The 20428-nt window shown below is 35.8% G+C and overlaps 1 protein-coding gene across 1 annotated transcript; it reads right to left on the reverse strand.

Annotated features, from left to right (window-relative positions):
• Positions 1-3600: 3600 nt before the first annotated feature.
• On the reverse strand, positions 3601-20428 carry LOC129258911 (uronyl 2-sulfotransferase-like). The gene is made up of 8 exons (XM_054897149.2): positions 20025-20428; positions 14539-15002; positions 11828-11980; positions 10861-10940; positions 9393-9528; positions 7675-7772; positions 7046-7203; positions 3601-5949 (listed from the first exon to the last, which is right to left on the reverse strand). Exons 1-8 carry the CDS (start codon positions 20245-20247, stop codon positions 5780-5782), a joined length of 1482 nt encoding a protein of 493 aa, XP_054753124.2. The 5' UTR covers positions 20248-20428; the 3' UTR covers positions 3601-5779.

Raw genomic sequence — 20428 nt, forward strand, 5'->3', positions numbered from 1 at the left:
CATTGTGTCCTTGTTATATATCAGTTTGCTCGCGGTCACCTCACGGAGGACCCCAATTACATTACACACGAGCTGATGTAGAAAAAGTTGGGTAAGAAACAACATGGGCGTGGTTTTCCAAACACAAATATGCTGATGGGAACACAACAAACAAAATAAAAATGCTGATATGATATTGAAGATGTAACTTTCTCAAATTTTTTTTCATGGCCTGTACAGTTTCAAAATTTCCTATTATTAAATACATGAATATGCTAATGTGCAAATTTTTCCTATACCTGTGTAGTTCAGTGTAATTTTTTAAATATTTAGAGTGTTTTTCATAACTTGATACATTGAATGCTTGGAGACAGTAAGAGCAAGAGAAGAAGAAGAAAAAGACTTACTACATTAAGTGAAAAAGTACATACTCAAAAATTCTTCTAATGGAACTCATGATTCCTATTAAAGGAAAAGTATTTATTTTTATATCCATTTTGGGGCCAGGTTACATAAACCTTTTTGTTCACAACTTATTGATCACAACTTTTATTTCTATGATTGCTTGCATTGGTTCTTTTGTATGCTCAGTTTTAAAAGTCAGTCTTATGATCTATTACTAAGGTTTATGGTTCAGGGCCCTAAAGTTTTGTTCAATCATGCGTGAGATATGTTCTGTAGTCACAAATTGGCATATTTCTATAAAAGTACATGTCTGGCTGATATTTTTATAGTATTTTTTTTTTTTTTTTTGGGGGGGGGGGGGGTTATTTCACATAGGACACTGCACATGCACTTCAGAGTGCGTAAGTGTATGTAGTTAATTTTTAAGGTCTGTCTTAAATTTTGGTAAGTCCCCCGAAAGTGGTTGTCATTGTTCCAGCTCTTTACTACATTTGGCAATTATGTACAGGTATGTCCTCAACCTTTGTTATGGTGTGAATGAAATGAAATGTGACATGTTTGTTGGATTTTTTTTTTTTTTTTTTGGGGGGCGCAATTTTTTGCTTAAATATGTATTTTGATGAGTATCCCTCAAAAATTTTAAAACAGCTCGGCCTTGTGTAACTAGGTCCAAGGCAGCATAAGGAAATATATGAGGCCAAATTCAGCTATGAAATTTATGAAATGTAATGCTTTGAGGTGGGGGGGGGGGGCAGGGAGATATGTCCCACCCTTTAATTTCAAATTTTGTACAGCAATCAATGGGAGGTTGTCCCTCCCCCTTCCCCTCCGTTGGGGAAACAAGTCTTATGAAGCAACCATGTAGGGGCCTTACCTCTCACTATAAACATCTTGGTTCTTACTCAGAATCTTCATCACATTTTCACTCTAAAAAAAAAAATGTTCAGTCTCGCTCCCATATACAATTGCCGGAAGCTCCTTCCATCTTTTAAAGTATTTATTCAAACATCACAACTCCACAGACACCCACATCATAGTGGTAGCTGTGAAATCTTGTGTAATTCGTAATAAGTTTAATAATAGAAGAAATACCCAATCTTTCTAAAAAAATAAAAATGAAATAAAAACCTACACCTCCATCTTTCTTGGTACTTAGTAAGAATCCTCATCACATTATCACTCAAACACTACATCTCACTTCACAGTTTCTTTGACTCCCCACTCACCCTCACTGTCAAAGCTGTGAAATATTGTGCAATGCTTACCAAAGAGTTATAAGAAATATCCCATCTTTCTGAAAGAAAACCACTAATCTACCCCTACATCTTTCACTATCTATGAAGCACAAAATGAAACAAGACTCAATATTCGATTTTCAAAAAAGATAATTATTTTTTAATTATAAAAGAATGACTGATTCACCATTGGAAGACGGTTTTAAAGGCAAGATACTGTAGGAGGTGTGAGTCACAATAATGCTTCACTTTTAAAATACATCTCTGTACATGATTGCTGACCGATTTCTTACACCTTCATTTATAACCATTTATTTCAGCTTTAGTAGACATTTCGTTTAATATAAAGGCAAGGCTTAATAAATAAAACGAGTAAAACAAAATTTAGACTTTTTTATAATACTAATATTACAAATGAGGTATTGACTTGAGCTGTAGAGAACATTTCATTACAGCAAGAATGGAAGTTGGATTTGGAAAAAAAATACCCTGCATAAGTCAATCTTACTCAGTTTGAATAATCGCTAAATTGAAGCGTTTTATCAGACCAGGGGGTGTTTCACAAAGATTTAAGTATGACTTAAGTCGCACTTAAATGCCTACGCGTACATGATATGGAACGCGCGATCTCATTGATAAGACATGCAGTAGTGCACGTCCTCATGACACGATCTGACCAATGCTGTCAACCCTTTCATACCGCAACTTGGTATTTAAGTGCGACTTTAAGTCATACTTAAATCTTTGTGAAACACCCCCCTGGGGGCATTTTCACAAAGAGATAAGTGTGACTTATGGGGCATTGCATGAAACTTGCAATCAGTTGCAAGTCTGTTTTTCGATCCCTAAATCAGTTATAAGTTCTGAAATTGATTGCAAATTTGCGTTTGATTGCCAGTAGTCTGCTTCTGTAAACAAGCAGCGTAATCAGATTTGCTACAGTTAAAATTGATCTGTCAGTTGTAAAATTGGAACAGAATATTTGCAATTGATTGCCTATAATTATTTTCTTGCAACACCCCCCCCCCCTTAGAGTTGCATTCGTATTCCTAGTTGTGTGTGGCATAAAAGACACCACTACATTGTTCAAAATCATGGTAAGAGTATGCTAACTACTGTGTATAGATCAACACGATAGTACATTACTTATCATGTGCACATCGGCTCTACGGCGAGTCTAAAACAGCTGTTTTATCTATTTTTATTCAGACCGACCATGTACATGTATACCGGTATGTATGTAGCTATTACAAAATGTTAAAACAGCTGTTTTCGACTCGCCGTACGGCCGCCGTAGAGCAAATGTGACCGAGGTATAATGCATGACTCAGAGTCGTACCTAGCTCTTTATGAAGCACCCCCCTGAATCTGCAAAACATGCATTAATAGCATCTTCTTATTATGTTACTTTTGCCTAATTTGAACAAATTTCTGTGATACCAAGAAATTTGACTTACAGGCAGATTCACCTGTACTTTACATGTACACATATAATATAAACAAAATCATGAAAAGCTCTAAAAGAAGACCTTTCATTATGGCAAGATAGAGGGCTGTAAACCCGGTCAAATGTTACTTTTAAAAAGCAATACAGGTAAAACTTAATATCATAATGCCTTAGAAAATATTGCATTATAGCAAGATTGAAGTGTGAGTCAATGGTAATAATACTGCAAGTGTATTTGCCTCTTTGGAAACAGTTTTGGACCAGACCATGCCTAAACGTTGTATTCCTCTTCAAAATCAAATACATATATCTTGCAAGTTAAAGGAATTAACTTTAAAAGGCAAAGCTACATGTACCTGTAATTCAATATCTTCTAGCACAAGCTAATTAATACTGGATGTGAGTCGATATGCAGAGTTGCAGCCCTATGACTTGTCTGACCTAACTCCAAATAAAAGAACAATAAAAATATCTTTTGTAACAATTTGAATTATCATCATACATGTACATACCAGATGTTTTCTCCCTTTTTTTGCATCATCATTTTCTTGCGCATTTTTAAAGTAGATACCAATTATATGTACCACTGAGCATGTAAGATTAAGTATAGGGGGTATGAGAATATATATACAATATAAAAAATATATAATTAAATGTATAGGAAAATTAAGTACACAGTATGAATGAGGCACCCTTAAAGCTAAATGACAGTAGTTGCAGTAAAATACTGATTTCGTGAGAAAAGTCTGTAAAACCAAGGTTAAGTATTACTATATCATCGTGGATCTAGATCTGGTACAGTTACATAAACTGAACTTTGTGAAATCATAATATCTAAGCTAAAAACGATCACACTGAAGATCGCCAACACAGATAGGCACACGTGGGACAGTGTATTATTATTGCTGGAATAAAGACCCGACGGAAGTGACAGAATCCGCGCTTATTTTGCTTATTTCTCAGCAATTACACGATTTCTTCCAGAATCCTTTATATATTTTTTATCCATACAAACAGACACTTTGGTGATCATTATATTAAATTCTGTAAAAAGTCATTTTGAGATCGTCCCCACAACTGGAATTTATCTTTAAAGTCTGCACCATATCTTAGAGTGGAGATTCTGGGGGCGTTTCATGAAGCCAATAATCTGCGATTGTCACCTGACTATTCTGAGCCAATGAGGTGCAAGAATTTCAGTAGCTTACAACAGGTGAAAATTACTATTTGTTTCCCGAAATACTCCCCAGCTCTCTCTATCACTCCAGTTCTATATCCCCTATTTGCTAATGCAACAGTCACATTGCCCGTACAGTGTCCGCATGGTGAGTTGAAAACAGCCGTTGTGCGGATCTCTATATGAACCACAAACAGAAAGCTGGTACAAAAATTATAAAAAAAGGCTGTGTTTCAACTCGCCATACGGTCATCGTTGGCGAAATGTGACTGCGCTATAAGGGCCAGTCCATCCTAACAAAAAGTTGATTTGAAGAAAAAGAGAAAAAACACATTTAAATTTAAACAAAATTGGATTTGAAATACATGTAATAAGAAAGTTATGACAGTTTGAAGTTTCGCTGATTTTTCAGTGAGAATCATATGCACAGAAAAGTGTTATGCTGATGAGAGATTTGATGTCACTCACGGTCTCTTTTGTATGTCAATGTTTAAATAACTATATTTCAAGTTTTGCCAACATGACATTGGTTCTGTCATTTACAAACAAATCAGGATGTGCATATAACTGCTTTGTGAAATTAAGCAAAAAATATAAATGTGATAACTTTCCTTTATTATACATCCGATTTTGTTGCAATTACAGCACTGAGCTTGATTGCTTTTCATCTTTCCCAATATAAAGGTGCCTATTGTAAAGTTTTAAAGTAGAGAATTATAAGTAGAACATCAGTATAGTCAGTATTATGATTTATTTTTACTAATTAAAAAATGCAGTCTCAAGTACTGATCAGTCAGTTTACAAGCAATGGACAATTAACCTCCAGTAAAAAGGGTACATGTATAAACACTCCTGTTTTTTGTTTTTTATTTAACAAAATAAAATGCTCTGCAATGCATGTTCATCTTTTTTGGCACTCATCAAGTTCTTTGGAAAGTTAAGAATACTTACGACCTGCATATTCATTCTTGTTTTAAATTGTAGAGTGATTGATTCTTATAAAAAATAATTTTAATCTTTCAACTTTTGGAAACAAATACATAAGCCCGTATTCTGAAATCGGGTTTACCATGGTCTTACTCTGTGCTACAATTATGGGAAGCCAAAAATGTAAAAATTCTGTTTATATTGCATGTTTCTCATGTCTACTGTGGTCTTCCCTAATTCTTTCATGATGAAGACAATTATGTTTTTAATATTTTCCAGAGAGTTTAGAATGATTTGAGAGTCGAATTAGCTGATTCATTGAACTTCTATTGTCAGATATTTATGTCACAGTCGGCTTTCCATAGTTAAAACCACAACTTTAAACCAGAGTTTAAATTAAACCCGACTTAAGAATGTATTGAGAAGTTCCCCAGGGGCTCACTTCCTAGAGACTTACAATGATTGTAAGTTCCATGGAAACCTGGATTGTGATTGGCTGCTCAGCCCTGTTGCAGCGCTCTATGAAACGAGGCCATGGCAGTTGATCATGGTTCCCAACCAATTACGAATAACTATGTGACAACCCACCGCTGTGTGCTTCAAGCTGTACTACGAAATCCCGAGTTCCCTCTTCTGCATGTGAAATCTCGTCTTGATAAAGTCGTAAAAGATGTATTCCAACTTCAAGACGCTTTTCATTTTCTTGACGACCTGTGGAGATGGCGGAACCTTGTGTTTTGTTGTCATTGCTGTAATGTTGTACCGTGCTTCCCCTAACACTGAGAAAGAAAGGAGGAAAACACGAGCTGTTATTACTCTTATGCAATTGTCAAATCTTAGGACGAACATCGCATTCCTCTGGGTAGAGAGATTCGTCAGAATGGTAATGTTCTTTCAAACAGAGATTTTCATTTTTTCACAATTACTTTGTTAGCTTTTGCCTACTGATTTCTGCAGGCTTCTTCAGACTAGCACTGACTTGCCGTAGATGGGTATCGGTAGTGTGACAGTCCAACAGAATGGGAATGAACCTAGGAGATAGTTTGTATACTGCCAATACCCCATCTATGGTGAGTCAGCGCTAGTCTGAAGAAGCCACCAGTAACTAGAAGCAAAAGCTGTCAACAAGTTTGATGGTGAAAAGATGAAAATATCAGTTTGTTTTTGTATTGACCTTTTAAAATATTACATTTCAGAGGGAATTATATCCAAACCATTGTAAAAGACCTAACCAGATATTTGGTAAGACCGCACACCATCTAAACTAATTGGATACAGTTAATTGCTTTTTATCCCTTTCTTCTTTACTATAGCAATCAGATGGGCTTTTTTCTGATGCTTGGTACAAACCTTTGGTGTTGCCATTCCATGTCTTTCAAATGATCCTTATTGCCTTCGAACCTTACTTGGTTTGATTAGTAGATTTCCATGACAACATCAAAGAATTCAGAGATAAAATTCACTAAGTCTCATCATGTACTATATTTTAACAGTATACAATGATTTGTTCTAGCAGAACCCTTTTGAAGCATAGTTATGCTAAACTCAATTACTTTCATCTGATGAAAGTAAAAATAATCATACTTTTATGAATAAGATGAGCAAACTCAATTTACATTTACTTTGTACACAAAATCACATTTTGGAGCAATTTTGGGACTGACATGCACTTACGTAATGTTGCGTAATTTTTCAACCACATACCCGGGCATCATAAATTTGGTCTTAAAAGATGCGCAAGACTTAAAAGTAAAAAGACAGAGAGTGGCGCGGTCGAAAAATTTCGCACAGCGGAATGGTCGCTGAATATGTCAAAGGGGGGGTGATTCAACCCCCCCCCCTCTTGCGGTTTTAGGGTTAAAGTGTCTAAAATACCTGAAGTCTTGTAGATATCTAATACACCATCAAAGAATTCAGGGACTAACTTCTCAAAGACCTTCAAAGTATCTTCAAGTTCTTCCAGAAGTCCCACTGCCACGTAGTTGTCCTTGACGTTGCGTATCGCTTCTTCCACGGCCCACATTGTTTTCTCTCTACAAAATCAACATTTTGAGACACGGGTAAAGTTTCACAAAGCAGTTTGTAAGTTTTGAAAGATTTTATAAATGACCTACCGGTATTTTGATTCCCATCAGCACATTAAAGGTTGGAATATAATTTCTTTTTATAGGAATAAAATACTTGTTGGTACGCATTTGGAAGCAAAGCGTTTTATTTGTCAAAATGTTATCAGGATTTAAATAGAAATTGAGTCATTGTTAAAGTCTGATCTGCTCTGCAGTTTGGGATTCGAGTGTCAGAATTAGTCTGTCCTTCCTGACATAATTTGGAGTTTAAGTGTAGTCTGCCCTACACAGTGTCAGAGTTCAACAGTTCTGATCTGCCCTACAAAGTTAGAGAGGCTAAGTACTAAAGTGTGACCTGCCGAACACAGTTTGCAAGTTCAACCGGTTCAACTGTCAGCTTCAAGACAATCAACCTTCGGATAAAGCACTACTTCATACCTGCATCTAGAATCCTGCCCACAGAAGTATGGCACGATGTAAAAGGTTCTGGGTCCGTAGCATTCAACTTTGTTCTGCAATACACATTCGTCAAACGTCTGCAGTGATTGGAAAAACAATAATAGTATAAAGGTGATTCTCTTGCACAAATGGTAACAGGGAAACTCTTTCTTGTTTAACATGCAGAAAACGATTATGGATATCATGAAACGTAAAGTATCCATTACTAATGAGCCATTAAGAAAGTCCATCTGCGCATGAGCAGTAAAACTTCTAAAAGGTCATTCAAGATTAACCATCAAGGTGGTTTTCAAATTCAATGTGAAATATAGGCTGTTTCTTTTGAAATATTTTTTTTCATCCCATCCACTGTATAACAGTGTGTTCATCATCAATGGTATTTGACAGAACTGAGTAGGCCTACCACAAATTACTACATTGTTTGGCATCACCTGTGCCTGGGAGGCGAAAAGCGAACTGAATCACTGTGACCCGCAGGTCTCGCCTCCCGATGTAGGGAAGTGCAGGTGGACCACTACACCGAGGTTTCCCCTACACCTTTACATATGAATAGTGCAGTGGGTTTTTAATATGCAAAGGTAGTGACTCTCCTCTACACGGGGGCCTCCATCCAACATCCTATCCGAGGGACAGTGTTTTCCACTGTATTTTAACATAACCTGCGTCTACGGAATACGGGGAGCTGTTTACACACAATGCAGGCTTCAGTCATACTCAACTCTTTATGAAACACCCCTGGTCTATATCATGTCTCTCTCAGAATTTGAATACCATAGAATGATATGTCAGGAAACCTTTCACAACATCTTCATTTTGAAAGTGTTAGTGCTCGCCCTACTGAAAAATGGGAAATGTCATTCAAGAATTTTTTTTTCATAAGATAAAGGCGAATCTGCATACCGGTATTAGTTTTCATTCAGTAATTCCAAGATTTTGATATTAATTCACATTTATGTCCGAATTCACATACAGATGGAATATTTTTAGATATCAAGGCAAAAGGCCTGCTTGATAGTGAATGGTATATTATGAATATTGCCTTCCAATTTAAGAAGCATTAACTAGTTTTGAGCTGGAATCAGACATGATTTGGGCATTATCTGTAGGATTTCAATGTGTGTCTGTTAAGATGGTGCACTGGGCGGATCACCTATTGTTTTATTCCTCCTCAAATTTTACTGACTTTGACCCGGACAGGGTCCATTCAAACACTATTAACAGGGCTTTAGGTGGAAATATCTAAGGCTTGAAAAATTTGAACAGGAAAATGCTCAAAGTGAGTGGCGATACCCTTACATTATAAGTGCCTCGAACATTGTACAGTAGTTTTAAAAAATGCATTCTGGATGATGGCTTTCCAGAGTCGTAATTGATTATATCAGAGCTGTAGTGAACCTTAACAAGAGCATTTCAGTATTATAAAAACTGAAAATCAGTATTTTGGTGAGGAAGTCAGTATTTTCAAAGAAATACCAAAATATAACATCAGAATACAAAGCAGAATGAAAAAAATAAATTTTATGAACTTATGAAAAAAAGAAATACCACAGAACACAAAATACTAGAACTTTAGAAATCAGTATTTTGCATGAAACCATCAGTATTCTTCTCATATTATAGTGCTAAATACTGAAAATCTGTACTACTTAGGAGCTCTGTTGTAACACACTCCCTTGTTATACATGACACTGATGTACCTGATGCATAGCATCTCCCTGGTAATTCCGGTCTTCGCTCTTCCCATCTCCGAAACGCTGAAAATAATACTGAGACACCATCCGTGACAGGGGATCGCGTATGATGTTAATGTACTTTGGTTGCGCTGCTCCGTATCTGCAAGAAAGGGACATTAAGTTTTATAGGTCCATATTCTGAACACCCAATTTAAAATTAATTATCTGTGGTCAATACAATCTCAATACAGGGGTAACCACTGACATCGATCTCCATAAGAGATTTTGCTCTCGATGATCCGCTCCCTTACTAGTCTTCTCATGATGCCAATTACGTGCAACTGAAAAAAAGTGTCTGAAAATTTCTACTGAGTGTATCAATAGATGACACCAAACTTTCCTGATCATGAGAAAAATTAATCATGAAGTTTATTTATTGAAAGTATTGCCCAATTACCATTCCAAAGACATCTGAATTCTTTTTGTATGACCAAGCATGACTGAACACCATTGTTTAGAAAAAAAAATCAAAACTCAAAATGCAAAAGTTGACCTTCCATATTTGTCAAATCTTCGCTTTAAGCAAAACATTTTTTCAGAACAGATCACCAATTATTGTGCGGCCTTTTTTAGCACTCTACATAGTTAATTTGGTGCTTTGTATGATTAGGTAATTGGGTTAAATAAAAAGTGGAATATGGATAGCAAGAAGAAGGGAAATTAGCCAAGTGTACATGTACATATAGGGGGTGTTGCAAGAAAATATTTGCGATCAATTGCAAATATTCTGTTGCAATTTTACAACTGATAAAGCAATTTTAACTTTAGCAAATTGGATTACACTTCTTGTTTCAAGGAGCAGATTAGCAATCAATCACTAATTTGCAATTAACTGCAGACATATGATTGATTTAGGGACCAAAAATAGACTTCAGATTGATCGCAAGTTTGCAAGTTTCTTGCAACACCCATAGACTAGTATTACTACCCATCTTCTCCCCCTTCAACCCCTCTCCACCCCTCCCCCACCCCTGCAGGGTTTATTTCCAATTGGTCTAATGCCATTTCGTCTAATTACCAACTGGTCTACTAACATTTGGTCTATCATCAATTTGTCCACTATCCACATGGTCTAATCGCCATTTCGTTTACTCACCATTTCGTCTAATAACCAGTTGGGCCAATAGCCATTTAGTCCATAAACCATTTGGTCTAATTGGATAAGTGTTAATTGGGCAAAATGAATGAAAAGAAAATGGGTATTAAGACCAATGGTTAATAGACAAAATGGTCATAGACGGACTGGTGATGATTGGACCAAATGGTTGTTAGACGAAATGTTGATGGACGGAATGGCATTAGACTAAATGAAGGTAGACCATGTGGTGAGTGGACGACTTGGCAATAGACGAACTGGCAATTTATCCCCTGCTGTATACCTGTTTGTGTGTATAAATACAGACCTTTGCAAATCTGGAACAAAAGAACTTACCTACGGAAATCCACAAAGTAAAGATGCCTTTGGTACAGGTACGGCCTTTGTACTCGATTTAAGGTGGATACTAGTTTTGCCTAGATTTAGGAAAAAAATAGAAAAGAGGGTTATGACTTCTTGATAACGTCAATCATGGGTTTTTATGTATTTCATTATGATCAAACCATCTAGTCCATATTTTTAGAGAATATCGCGATTCATCTTCCTAACTCGAAATTCCTAAAAAGGATTACATATCATTTATAGATAAATGAGTTTCAGATAATTTTAGTACTAGTATTAGTAATTTTACATGGATCTACTTTGTTGGTGTATATAATGTGTTGTGTGTTAATATATTGTAGAGTGTCTTGTGTGATATATTGTGGAGTATTATGTCACGTGACAGAGGAACTTGTGTCATGGAGTGTGCCTTAATTCAACTTGACCGGAATCTGATAAAAGGTTTTATCCCAGATTTATCATAATCCGGACACATGTAGTTTTGGGATAAAACCTATTTGCAACTTGAAGTTATACTTGGATATTTACATTTACATAATTTTGTTTTATAATCCGCCTCCTCCTACATTATCCCATGTTAATTAGTAATTGCCTGCTAACATTCATAATCTCTGCCATATATATATTTTGCTTTCATAGTGTACAAGTTTGGCAGGTGTTTTATTATATATACTGGTGTAAAATGTAAAATTATGCTACATATCATGAAAAATAGTCTGATGCAATGTTGATATAAATATATATATATCTATATCTATATATATCAACATTGCATCAGACTATTTTTCATGTTATGTAGCACAATTTTACATATTATGCTGCAAATTGCATGTTTATTATTGAACAATTCAGAAAATGGGGGCAGGCCATTCTGAGATCCATTTCATCTCCGATATATATTTAAAAAAAACCTGCATTAGCATATTATTTTGGCAACTTGAGAGATGAATTCATAACTTACCTCATATGTAGAACTTATTCTAGTCCTATTAAAAACTTGGGAAGACACTAAATGCCAATGGTTCTTCAGTGCTAGCGACCTCAAGACCCCTAGAACTGATCTGCTCCCGCATTTACCAACTCGGTTATATATAACTGCAACTCCCTTTTGCGTCTGTTTATTGTCCAAAAAAAAATATTTGAGAAACAATCAATTTAAGTGGAAATATGCTACCCTTAAAGGTAAAAGACAGCAGTTGCAGCAAACAATTATTTCATGAAATGGTCTTTTATATCAAGCTTAATTGTAAAAATATTATCATTCATCTAGTTCTGTAAACTTATCTTTCTGAAATCATGAAATCTTAGCTCAAAATCAATAATTCTGATAACACAGGAAAGCATATATATGTGAGACAGCTTCCAAAAATACCCGACATTTGAACAGCAATTACACATTTTCGTCCAGAGCTATTTGGCACATGGTAATTTCAATGTATTATGTTCAAACTCTTTTTGAAATTGTTACCACAACTGGTATTTATCTTTAAAGGTCAAGTCCACTACAGAAAAATTTTGCTTTGAATAAATAGAGAATAATCAAACTAACATAATGCTGAAAATTTCATCAAAATCGGATGTAAAATAAGAAAGTTATGACATTTTAAAGTTTCGCTTACACAAAACAGTTATGTATACAACTCAGTGACATGCAAATGAGACAGTCGATGATGTCTATCACTCACTATTTCTTTTGTTTTTTATTGTTTGAATGATAAAATACTTCATTTTTTACAGATTTGAAAATAAGGACCAACTTGACTGAATCATATACTTATTAAACGATGCTAATTCAATATGTTCAGGCAGGAATTAATCGTTGTTTCACTTAACAATGAGGAGAAAACTTGAATATTTCATATAATAAAATACAAAAGAAACAGTGAGTGGATGACATCATCAGTCTCCTCATTTGCATACTGACCAGGATGTGCATATAACTGTTTTGTGAAATTAAGCGAAAATTTAAAATGCCATAACTTTCTTGTTTTACTGCCCATTTTGATGAAATTTTCAGCATTATGTTAGTTTGTTTTTTCTCTATTTATTCAAATCAACTTTTTGTTGGGGTGGACTTGTCCTTTAAGGTAAGACAAAAAAATGGTACTATAGAATACAATTATGACTTATTTACATGTATATATTTTTTTAGAGATGTGAGATGATACAGTATATGTACATGTATCTAGTCTTTGAGATCCTATATTAAGTGTTACAATTGGAGGATGATTTTTCAAACTTTATTTGCTGAATGAATATCTTGTCTAATGTTGCCTCACTGACTTCTGTACAGATGTTGCAATTAGACTCGTTCATATTTAATTTCCTGTCAAAATGAATAAATGAATAAAACCAATGGAAGGCACCAGGATGTTTACATGAAACATACAATTTTTTTTTTACAAATATGTGATGTTGACTTAAACTCTTGTTGACAAAAAACATTCCAATGCAAACTTCTTTTTTTTCCAATTTGTCATAGAAAACTAATCTCCACTGTATGAAAGCACCACAGAAGTTCAAGTTACTGTGATTCCTATAAGTAAAAATCAAGTTGTTGAAAAGCTTTACATGACCCCTTGACCTTTTGCCACATGACCCCAAAGCAATAGTCTCTGGGTTTACAGACCTCTCATATACATGTATTTTTTTCCTGTTTCTTATATGTGAACAGGGGAATCCCCCAGGGGTGGGCACTTCCATTGAAAAATGGATACCATTTGTGACCCCAGAAACACGTAAAAAGGATCTCTTTTTCAAGATAGGGCACGTTACGTACGTAATGTAATAAGGGTGTCAAAAACACTGAAATGAAAAGAAAAGGGTATACATACGTATATTTCGCTAGGAAAACTACATGTTTACGGTCAAATTAGCAAGGGTATTAAAAGACAAGATTATTTTAGGATGTACTTTTTGCCCCAACACTAAGTGTTTAGGGTCCGATTGAGCGAGGTGTGTGGGGTGGTACTAAACCCAATGAAAGTAAAGATAAGCTGACATCCGTGACATAACAATTGAGGTATCATTGTACTTGTTTATGGATCAATTTAGGAAATACTTGTCAAGGGTATACGTTTTGTTTCCAATACTTGTTAAGGGTAGGGTTTCACACGCCAAAACTTGTTAAGGGGTGCATTTTCAGAACATGGAAAATACTTGTTTCTAAAGGGTGCTTTTCGAAACCCCAGTCACGCATGGTATCCACTCGTCAATGGAAGTGCCCCGGGGGGGGGGGGGGGGAACCACAATCAAGACCAGGAATTATGAGTGGGATTATGAAGCCCTATGACCAGGTATCAAACCATAATCTGCTGTGCAAACCCTTCACTTGAGTTACGGGTCTGAATGTGCAGCCTATATATGATGCCTTGTGTACTGAAGGCCTATTTAAACAGCAAGTTTTACATGTGCTAGTCTTTGTGTGGAGAGCCACTTGTTGATCAAAGTTTCTATCAAGGTCTGTGCCTGCAGACTAATCAAACCCTACTGTTATTGTTAAGCTTGATATATATCTGATCTGATGGGAAATAACTCTATAACATCTTTCCTTGTCAGGGTGGAAGGGCAGGGGGAACAGCATGCACACATCATACTGATGAACTTGAATGGCTTAGTCAATTTAAGATATCTATGAGAGCAAGAAATGTGATTATACATTAATTAACGTACCTCTATATCATTTTGACTGGCAACCAATGGCAATGTCTTCCATGCCGAGTCATCAAATTCATTCCATTCGTGCAAGAAAGTTCTTTTCTTCCCATAATCCATTGGTCTTGCTGACTTATTTATCTCCTGCTTCGGCTCCAGCTCTTCAAGCTTTTGCATCTTGGTGTGTGACTTGAGGACTCGGGCATGGTTGTTGGCTACTTCCGACGAACCCTTCTGCGCATCTATCTTGGCACCCGACTGGCTCTCCTCCTGGACATTAGCAGGGCCATCCTCCTGGACACGATCCCGGTGACCTTCAGATTCCCGAGGATTGTCATCCGAGGACACCCTGACCTCTCTGGCGTTGTCTCCCGTGAGGTCGCTGGGTCGCTCTTTGACCTCTGCGTCCGAGAAATCGCTCGATGACGGAAGGTAGGAGTCCTCGCTGCTATTGCTCTTGACCATTGTTCTGCTTGGTTTGTCTGGGTATATAGTGAAGGAGTGAATAGTGAAAGTGTCAAAATCTAGAAAAAGTGAACGGTGCAAATTAAAAAGTGTAATAACTAATAAGGTGACAGAAAACCGTTTATTGTGAACACTGAAAAAGTGAAAAAAAATATGGAGTCAAAACTGAAATAGTGAATCATGAAGATGGAAGATGAAAAATGTGAAATACATGTAGTTAATTTTGAAAGATGGAAATTAATGAAAGTGTGATAGTGAAAACTGAAACAGTTCATTGTAAAAAGGAAAAAGCGAAATGGTGAATAGAGACAAGTTATTTTCACTTATATAGTAAAAATTGGTGAAAAAATTAACAATATTGAATAAAATAGTGAATGGTCTATGTTTAAAGTCTATGGTGCAAGAACCTCGGACCACAATGCACCTATATTCCTATTGAAATAGTGTATAGTGACAAATTACATAGTGAAAAAGTAAAAAGTGACAAGTTTAAAAGTGAATAGAGTGAAAAAGTGAAGTGAAACATAGAAGAGTGATAAGTATAAAGTAAACTAATGAAAAAGTTAATGAAGAGGACAAAAATAAACGGTGAATAGCAAAAACTGAAAAGCAAAATGTAAAGAAAATGAAAAAATGAAATATGACATTGACAAGTGTGGAAATAAGCATATTGGCACAGTGCATAAGTGGAATAGTGTAAAACTGTGCAGTAGATGGGAGAAAGTGAAATTTGATATTATTGAATACACATGAACTGATAGGGAAAAGTGGCAATGAAAAGATGAAATCCTAATTTTGATGAATGAAAAGAGAGGATTGAATAGTTAAAATGCCAGTTCGTCTACTGCCAACTCTTCCACTTACCACATGGTCTACTTTCATATAGTCCAATGCCATTCCTTCCATCAACATTTCGTCTTTAGAACAACCATTTGGTCCAATCATCACTTCATCTAATCACCATTTAGTCCATGACCTTTTCGTCTCATAACCATTTGGTCTAATATATCCATTTCATTTTCATTCATTTTGCACAATTAACACTTAGTCCAATTAGTCCACATGTAATGGTATATGGACTAAAATGGCTATTGGACCAACTGGTTTTTAGACAAAATTGTGAGAGGACGAATCGGCAATTAGATCATGTAGATAACTAAGTGGATAGTGGATGAACCGACGGTAGACCCAATGATAGTAGACGAGTTGGCAATGGGATGAGTATCATGCAGTTGACATTAGACGAATTGGAAATAAACCAAATTGGAAAATGATTTCAAGTGCAATAGTGATGAGTAAAATAGTGAAAAAAGGGAATCGTGAATGGTGCAGTGAACAGCAGTGAGTGCAAAAGGTTAAAAAGTAAAGGAATAGCAAAAAAGTGAAAGAGATTGAGAGAGGCAAAACAATGAGTAGCCCAAAAGTGAACGGTGAAAAAGTAATAGTGCAATCACAGTAAAAAAATGAGAAATGAAAAAAAAAAAAGAAATCATAAAGTATTTAGTATACCAATGGAATATTGAATAATAAATGGTGAATAACAATGAGCATAAATATGAAAACGACCATTAAATCATGCTGTTATTCATCTTAATTTTTCAGTAGTCATGAACAAAAATAGGAAAATGACCATTAAATATTTTATTTTATGTTCAGCCCCCCCCATAGAACACAGTATGTTTCTATTCAAAGAACACAGTGTACAATCATGTATTTCTATCCAAATTGTCAAATTAAAAGAAGTGCTAAGACCACTGACTGGACAAAATGTACATGTAAATTATTGTACATCCTCCTTTCCTTATCAAGTTACATCAGTCCCATTCCTTCCCTTAAACATTTCCTGAAACATTAATCTTCTTTGTAAACACATGGAGCTAAATCTTTCACATGCGTAGCCATTTATTCCCCCCCCCCCAAGGTTCTGCTGCTTCTCTGATAATTCAAAATACTAAAACTTTAGATATCTAATGCCCTCTCTTGGTGATGTTTATTTCCTTTAAATAAGAATTTTGAATAAGAAATTACTGATATGCAATCAGTAAATTTGCAAGATTAGATTTAATTGCTTAAAGATATTTGAGCACTACAATTACTAAATCCAATCAACCACAACTATGGAAGGCCAGCAACGTCAACATTTAACATGCAAAAATATTATATAGATATATGATGTACTTTGTTTACAAAGGACATACGGTGCACATTTTTGGTAGAATAAATTATAACACCAGATGGATTTGTATATAGTTGAGGTTGATTGGATCAATTGTTACTCCTTGTAAGGTGAGACCCAGGGGTAGCAACACCTGGGGGCCGTTTCGTAATTTAAGCTTTTTGTAAGTTAAAGGGGAATCCAGATTTGGCCATCAAATGTTGTGTAGGGAAGGAGAAAAATAAATTAAACAGAATGGTGAAAGTTTGAAAGAAATCGGACAAGCAATAAGAACGTTATAGCTGTTTTAAAATTGAGATCACTAATACTATGTAGATTTCAAATTGGCAACTGGGGAAGTAAATTATGACAAGGGACAAGGACAACTTTCCCATAGGCCATGTACTTTATTATCAGGGATTTGTGGTTTTCTCCTAAGTACCCATTCCCCTGGGGCAGTAATCTAAATTAAATATAACCCAGGTAGTATATTGTTTTATGTCCTCATGAAAGAAAAATATAATTTGAAATAAAACTTTGAGGAAAAAAAACATTTTAGCAATATGTATTTGAGTACATGAAAGAGTAGTCCTTGCCTTACATCACTATGACATCCCATATGCGGCCAATTTGAAGTCTCCATGGGTATAGTGATTACCAATATTTACAACTTTTAAAACTTCATAACTTTCTTGTTGTTTGTCCAATATTGTTCAAACTTTCACCTATCAACTTGTCCGATTTTTCTTTTCCTTATAAAAACAAGTTTACATTTGGGTTGGATTCCCCTTTAAGGGTGACTTTATGAATGACTGGTGATTCTTTCTTGTGGTAAAAGATATTCACCATTCATTAAATGTTCATTGATGATTATTCAGATGAGATGATATGTTTCCATTTTATAACATTCTGGTACCTTCCGTTGCGGGTTTTATTCATTTATTCAAGTGAGGAAGGTTCACCAGTCATTCTTACTTAAAGTCCCTCTTAACTTACAAACATCTTTATGAAACATCCACCTGGAATTTTTGCAGTGGGTTGAGGATGCAAGACATATATTTTCTTGGTTTTTGTAATTTAAAAATAGGGTACCTAATTAATATTAATAACCCTGACACTTATTTTTCTGATACTCTCCATTCTGCCTTTTTTGTCTACCCCCTTTCACTTTACTTGGAGATGAAGGTATTAAAGGTATTGTTTAACTTTGTGAGCAGCCGATTTAAAAAATTCTCAAACCAAGATGAAACATGTGTACAAGTGCATGTATTAGAACTAGTAAACCCTGAAAACAACCATTATTGAGAATGAAAAGCTAAAACTACAAGGCAAACCCCGATTTTGTAAATAGGCGTCTTATAGACGCCTAAATAGTACACATAAGTGTATGGGATGAAATTAAGATGGTGTTTTCGGTCACTTTATATTTCAATTTTTGAAGCACTAAATAATTATTTTCGAACGCAATTTTTTCTGGGCTACATTTTTGTAACATATCACAGACACAGGTGACAAGTGTGACCTTCTAGCTCAGATTTTTAAAAAGTCAAACCATTGTTAACCAATCACTTTAAGCAGTTGCTCGAAAACTCTGTTTCACTCTATGTTCCAGTGGACAATATCTTGCTTGCTCCACTAGCTACACCTTAATTGATTTTTTTTAATGTACTGAAATTTAACTCCTCAAATGTGGTGGATTTCAGCTTGTCAATGCAGTTGTTGCAGGCACCAGGGGCGTCGATCCATTTTTCAGATTGGGGGGGCAAAATCATTAACGTTCCAAAGACACCCATCCACACCCCCCCCCCCCACACACACACCCTCACACACACACACATATATATATATATATATATATATATATATGACTCATGAGACACAGACACGTATCTCACCAACAAATTAATGCGAGCGCGAAGCGCGAGCTGATTTTTTTTTAGCATACTGACAGGAAAACAATCTTGTTTTTTTTTTGTATATCCGGAATTATTGGGGGAGAAAAATGATATGTTTGCCCCCCAATATTTTCATTGGTGGGGCGATCGCCCCCCCTGCCCCCCCCCCAGGATCGACGCCTCTGGCAGGCACCCTCCAGTGCTGGCACCCTCTACTCCAGCATCATTCTTTTTTAAACTCCTTGAATTATTACTAGCCATTATAGGAATTTATATATCCTATGCTTTTAAAGCCAGACGCAATTTACAGTGTGAAAAAACATTTACACCTCACAAAGAAATACATGTATGTCACGAACACAAGATATAGCATGAAAGAGTATCTTCTCCAACAATTTCATACCATATGTTTTAATTTTATGCTTGGATAATCATTCCTGATGAATGTAAAAATCGATTTTTGCCATTAAAGGCATGGCTTAAAAAATGAATCTAGAATTCTAGATGCCATGTAATGGTGTCATAATACTACATGGGATTCAGTAAATGTCATTCCAATCCCCAGCCCTCTTTCAACAAAATTACCTTGATTTAAGTTGATTAACCAAGCATCTATGGTGTCAAATTATTTTGGGGAAAATACTGTTTCACCTTCAGGTAATTTATGTTCTTGATATATTTCTTCTTTGAATTTGGGAGGATTTGTGAAATGTAAAGTTTGTTCTAACTCACACTGTAGCTGTATATAATCCGGTCCTGTCAACTAGCAATCCTACATCAAGTCATACGTTGGTATTATATAGCTCCATGATCAAGTGTGTAGATGTAGGTCAGTGTATTGGTATGGTAGTTGGTACCACCATTACAGCCACGATACAGCCACTTCCACTTTCTGTCGTACAACCCGCGTACAGCACTCCGGCCATGATATAATATTCTCCACAAATTATTATAACCTTACTGTCGACAAAAATAAAAAATATACTTACCATTGCTCTGCTTCCTCCCTTTGTATGTTCCCTGTTCAAACTTTGATAAAACTTTCTGTTGAATATTCAAGACCCTGCTATTGAGCCCATTATCACTTGCCGAACCGTGACGATTGTGTACGGCTCCATCATTGTACAGCGTGACCAATAGAACTGCGAGGACAAGTAAGATGAGGAATAGAGAACACAGGGACGGTCGTCTGGGAAACATTCCAAAACTCATTTCGAGAGCTCTTACTTATCACTACAACCCTCCAGAGAGTTAAAAGAGTAGTGCACCCTGTTTTAGGGGTAACATTTTCCTTGTAGGCCGGTGGAGAAGTTTCTCAATTTTTTATCCCAAAGATTAATTGTGTACCTATCAGCATATCTCAAATAAGCGGGTATATCGTGCGCAACATCAT

This window comes from Lytechinus pictus, chromosome 4 (genome assembly GCF_037042905.1).
Source record: "Lytechinus pictus isolate F3 Inbred chromosome 4, Lp3.0, whole genome shotgun sequence".
Taxonomy (NCBI): domain Eukaryota; kingdom Metazoa; phylum Echinodermata; class Echinoidea; order Temnopleuroida; family Toxopneustidae; genus Lytechinus; species Lytechinus pictus.

What these genes read in the sequence shown, in the direction of transcription:
- LOC129258911 (XM_054897149.2), bottom strand. Translation starts at nt 20,247, where the DNA reads ATGAGTTTTGGAATGTTTCCCAGACGACCGTCCCTGTGTTCTCTATTC. An exon ending in GGGCAGGATTCTAGATGCAG is followed by an intron (nt 7,204 to 7,674) that starts GTATGAAGTAGT and finishes TTGATTTTGTAG; the next exon opens with AGAGAAAACAATGTGGGCCG. An exon ending in AGATATCTACAAGACTTCAG is followed by an intron (nt 5,950 to 7,045) that starts GTATTTTAGACA and finishes TTTCTTTCTCAG; the next exon opens with TGTTAGGGGAAGCACGGTAC.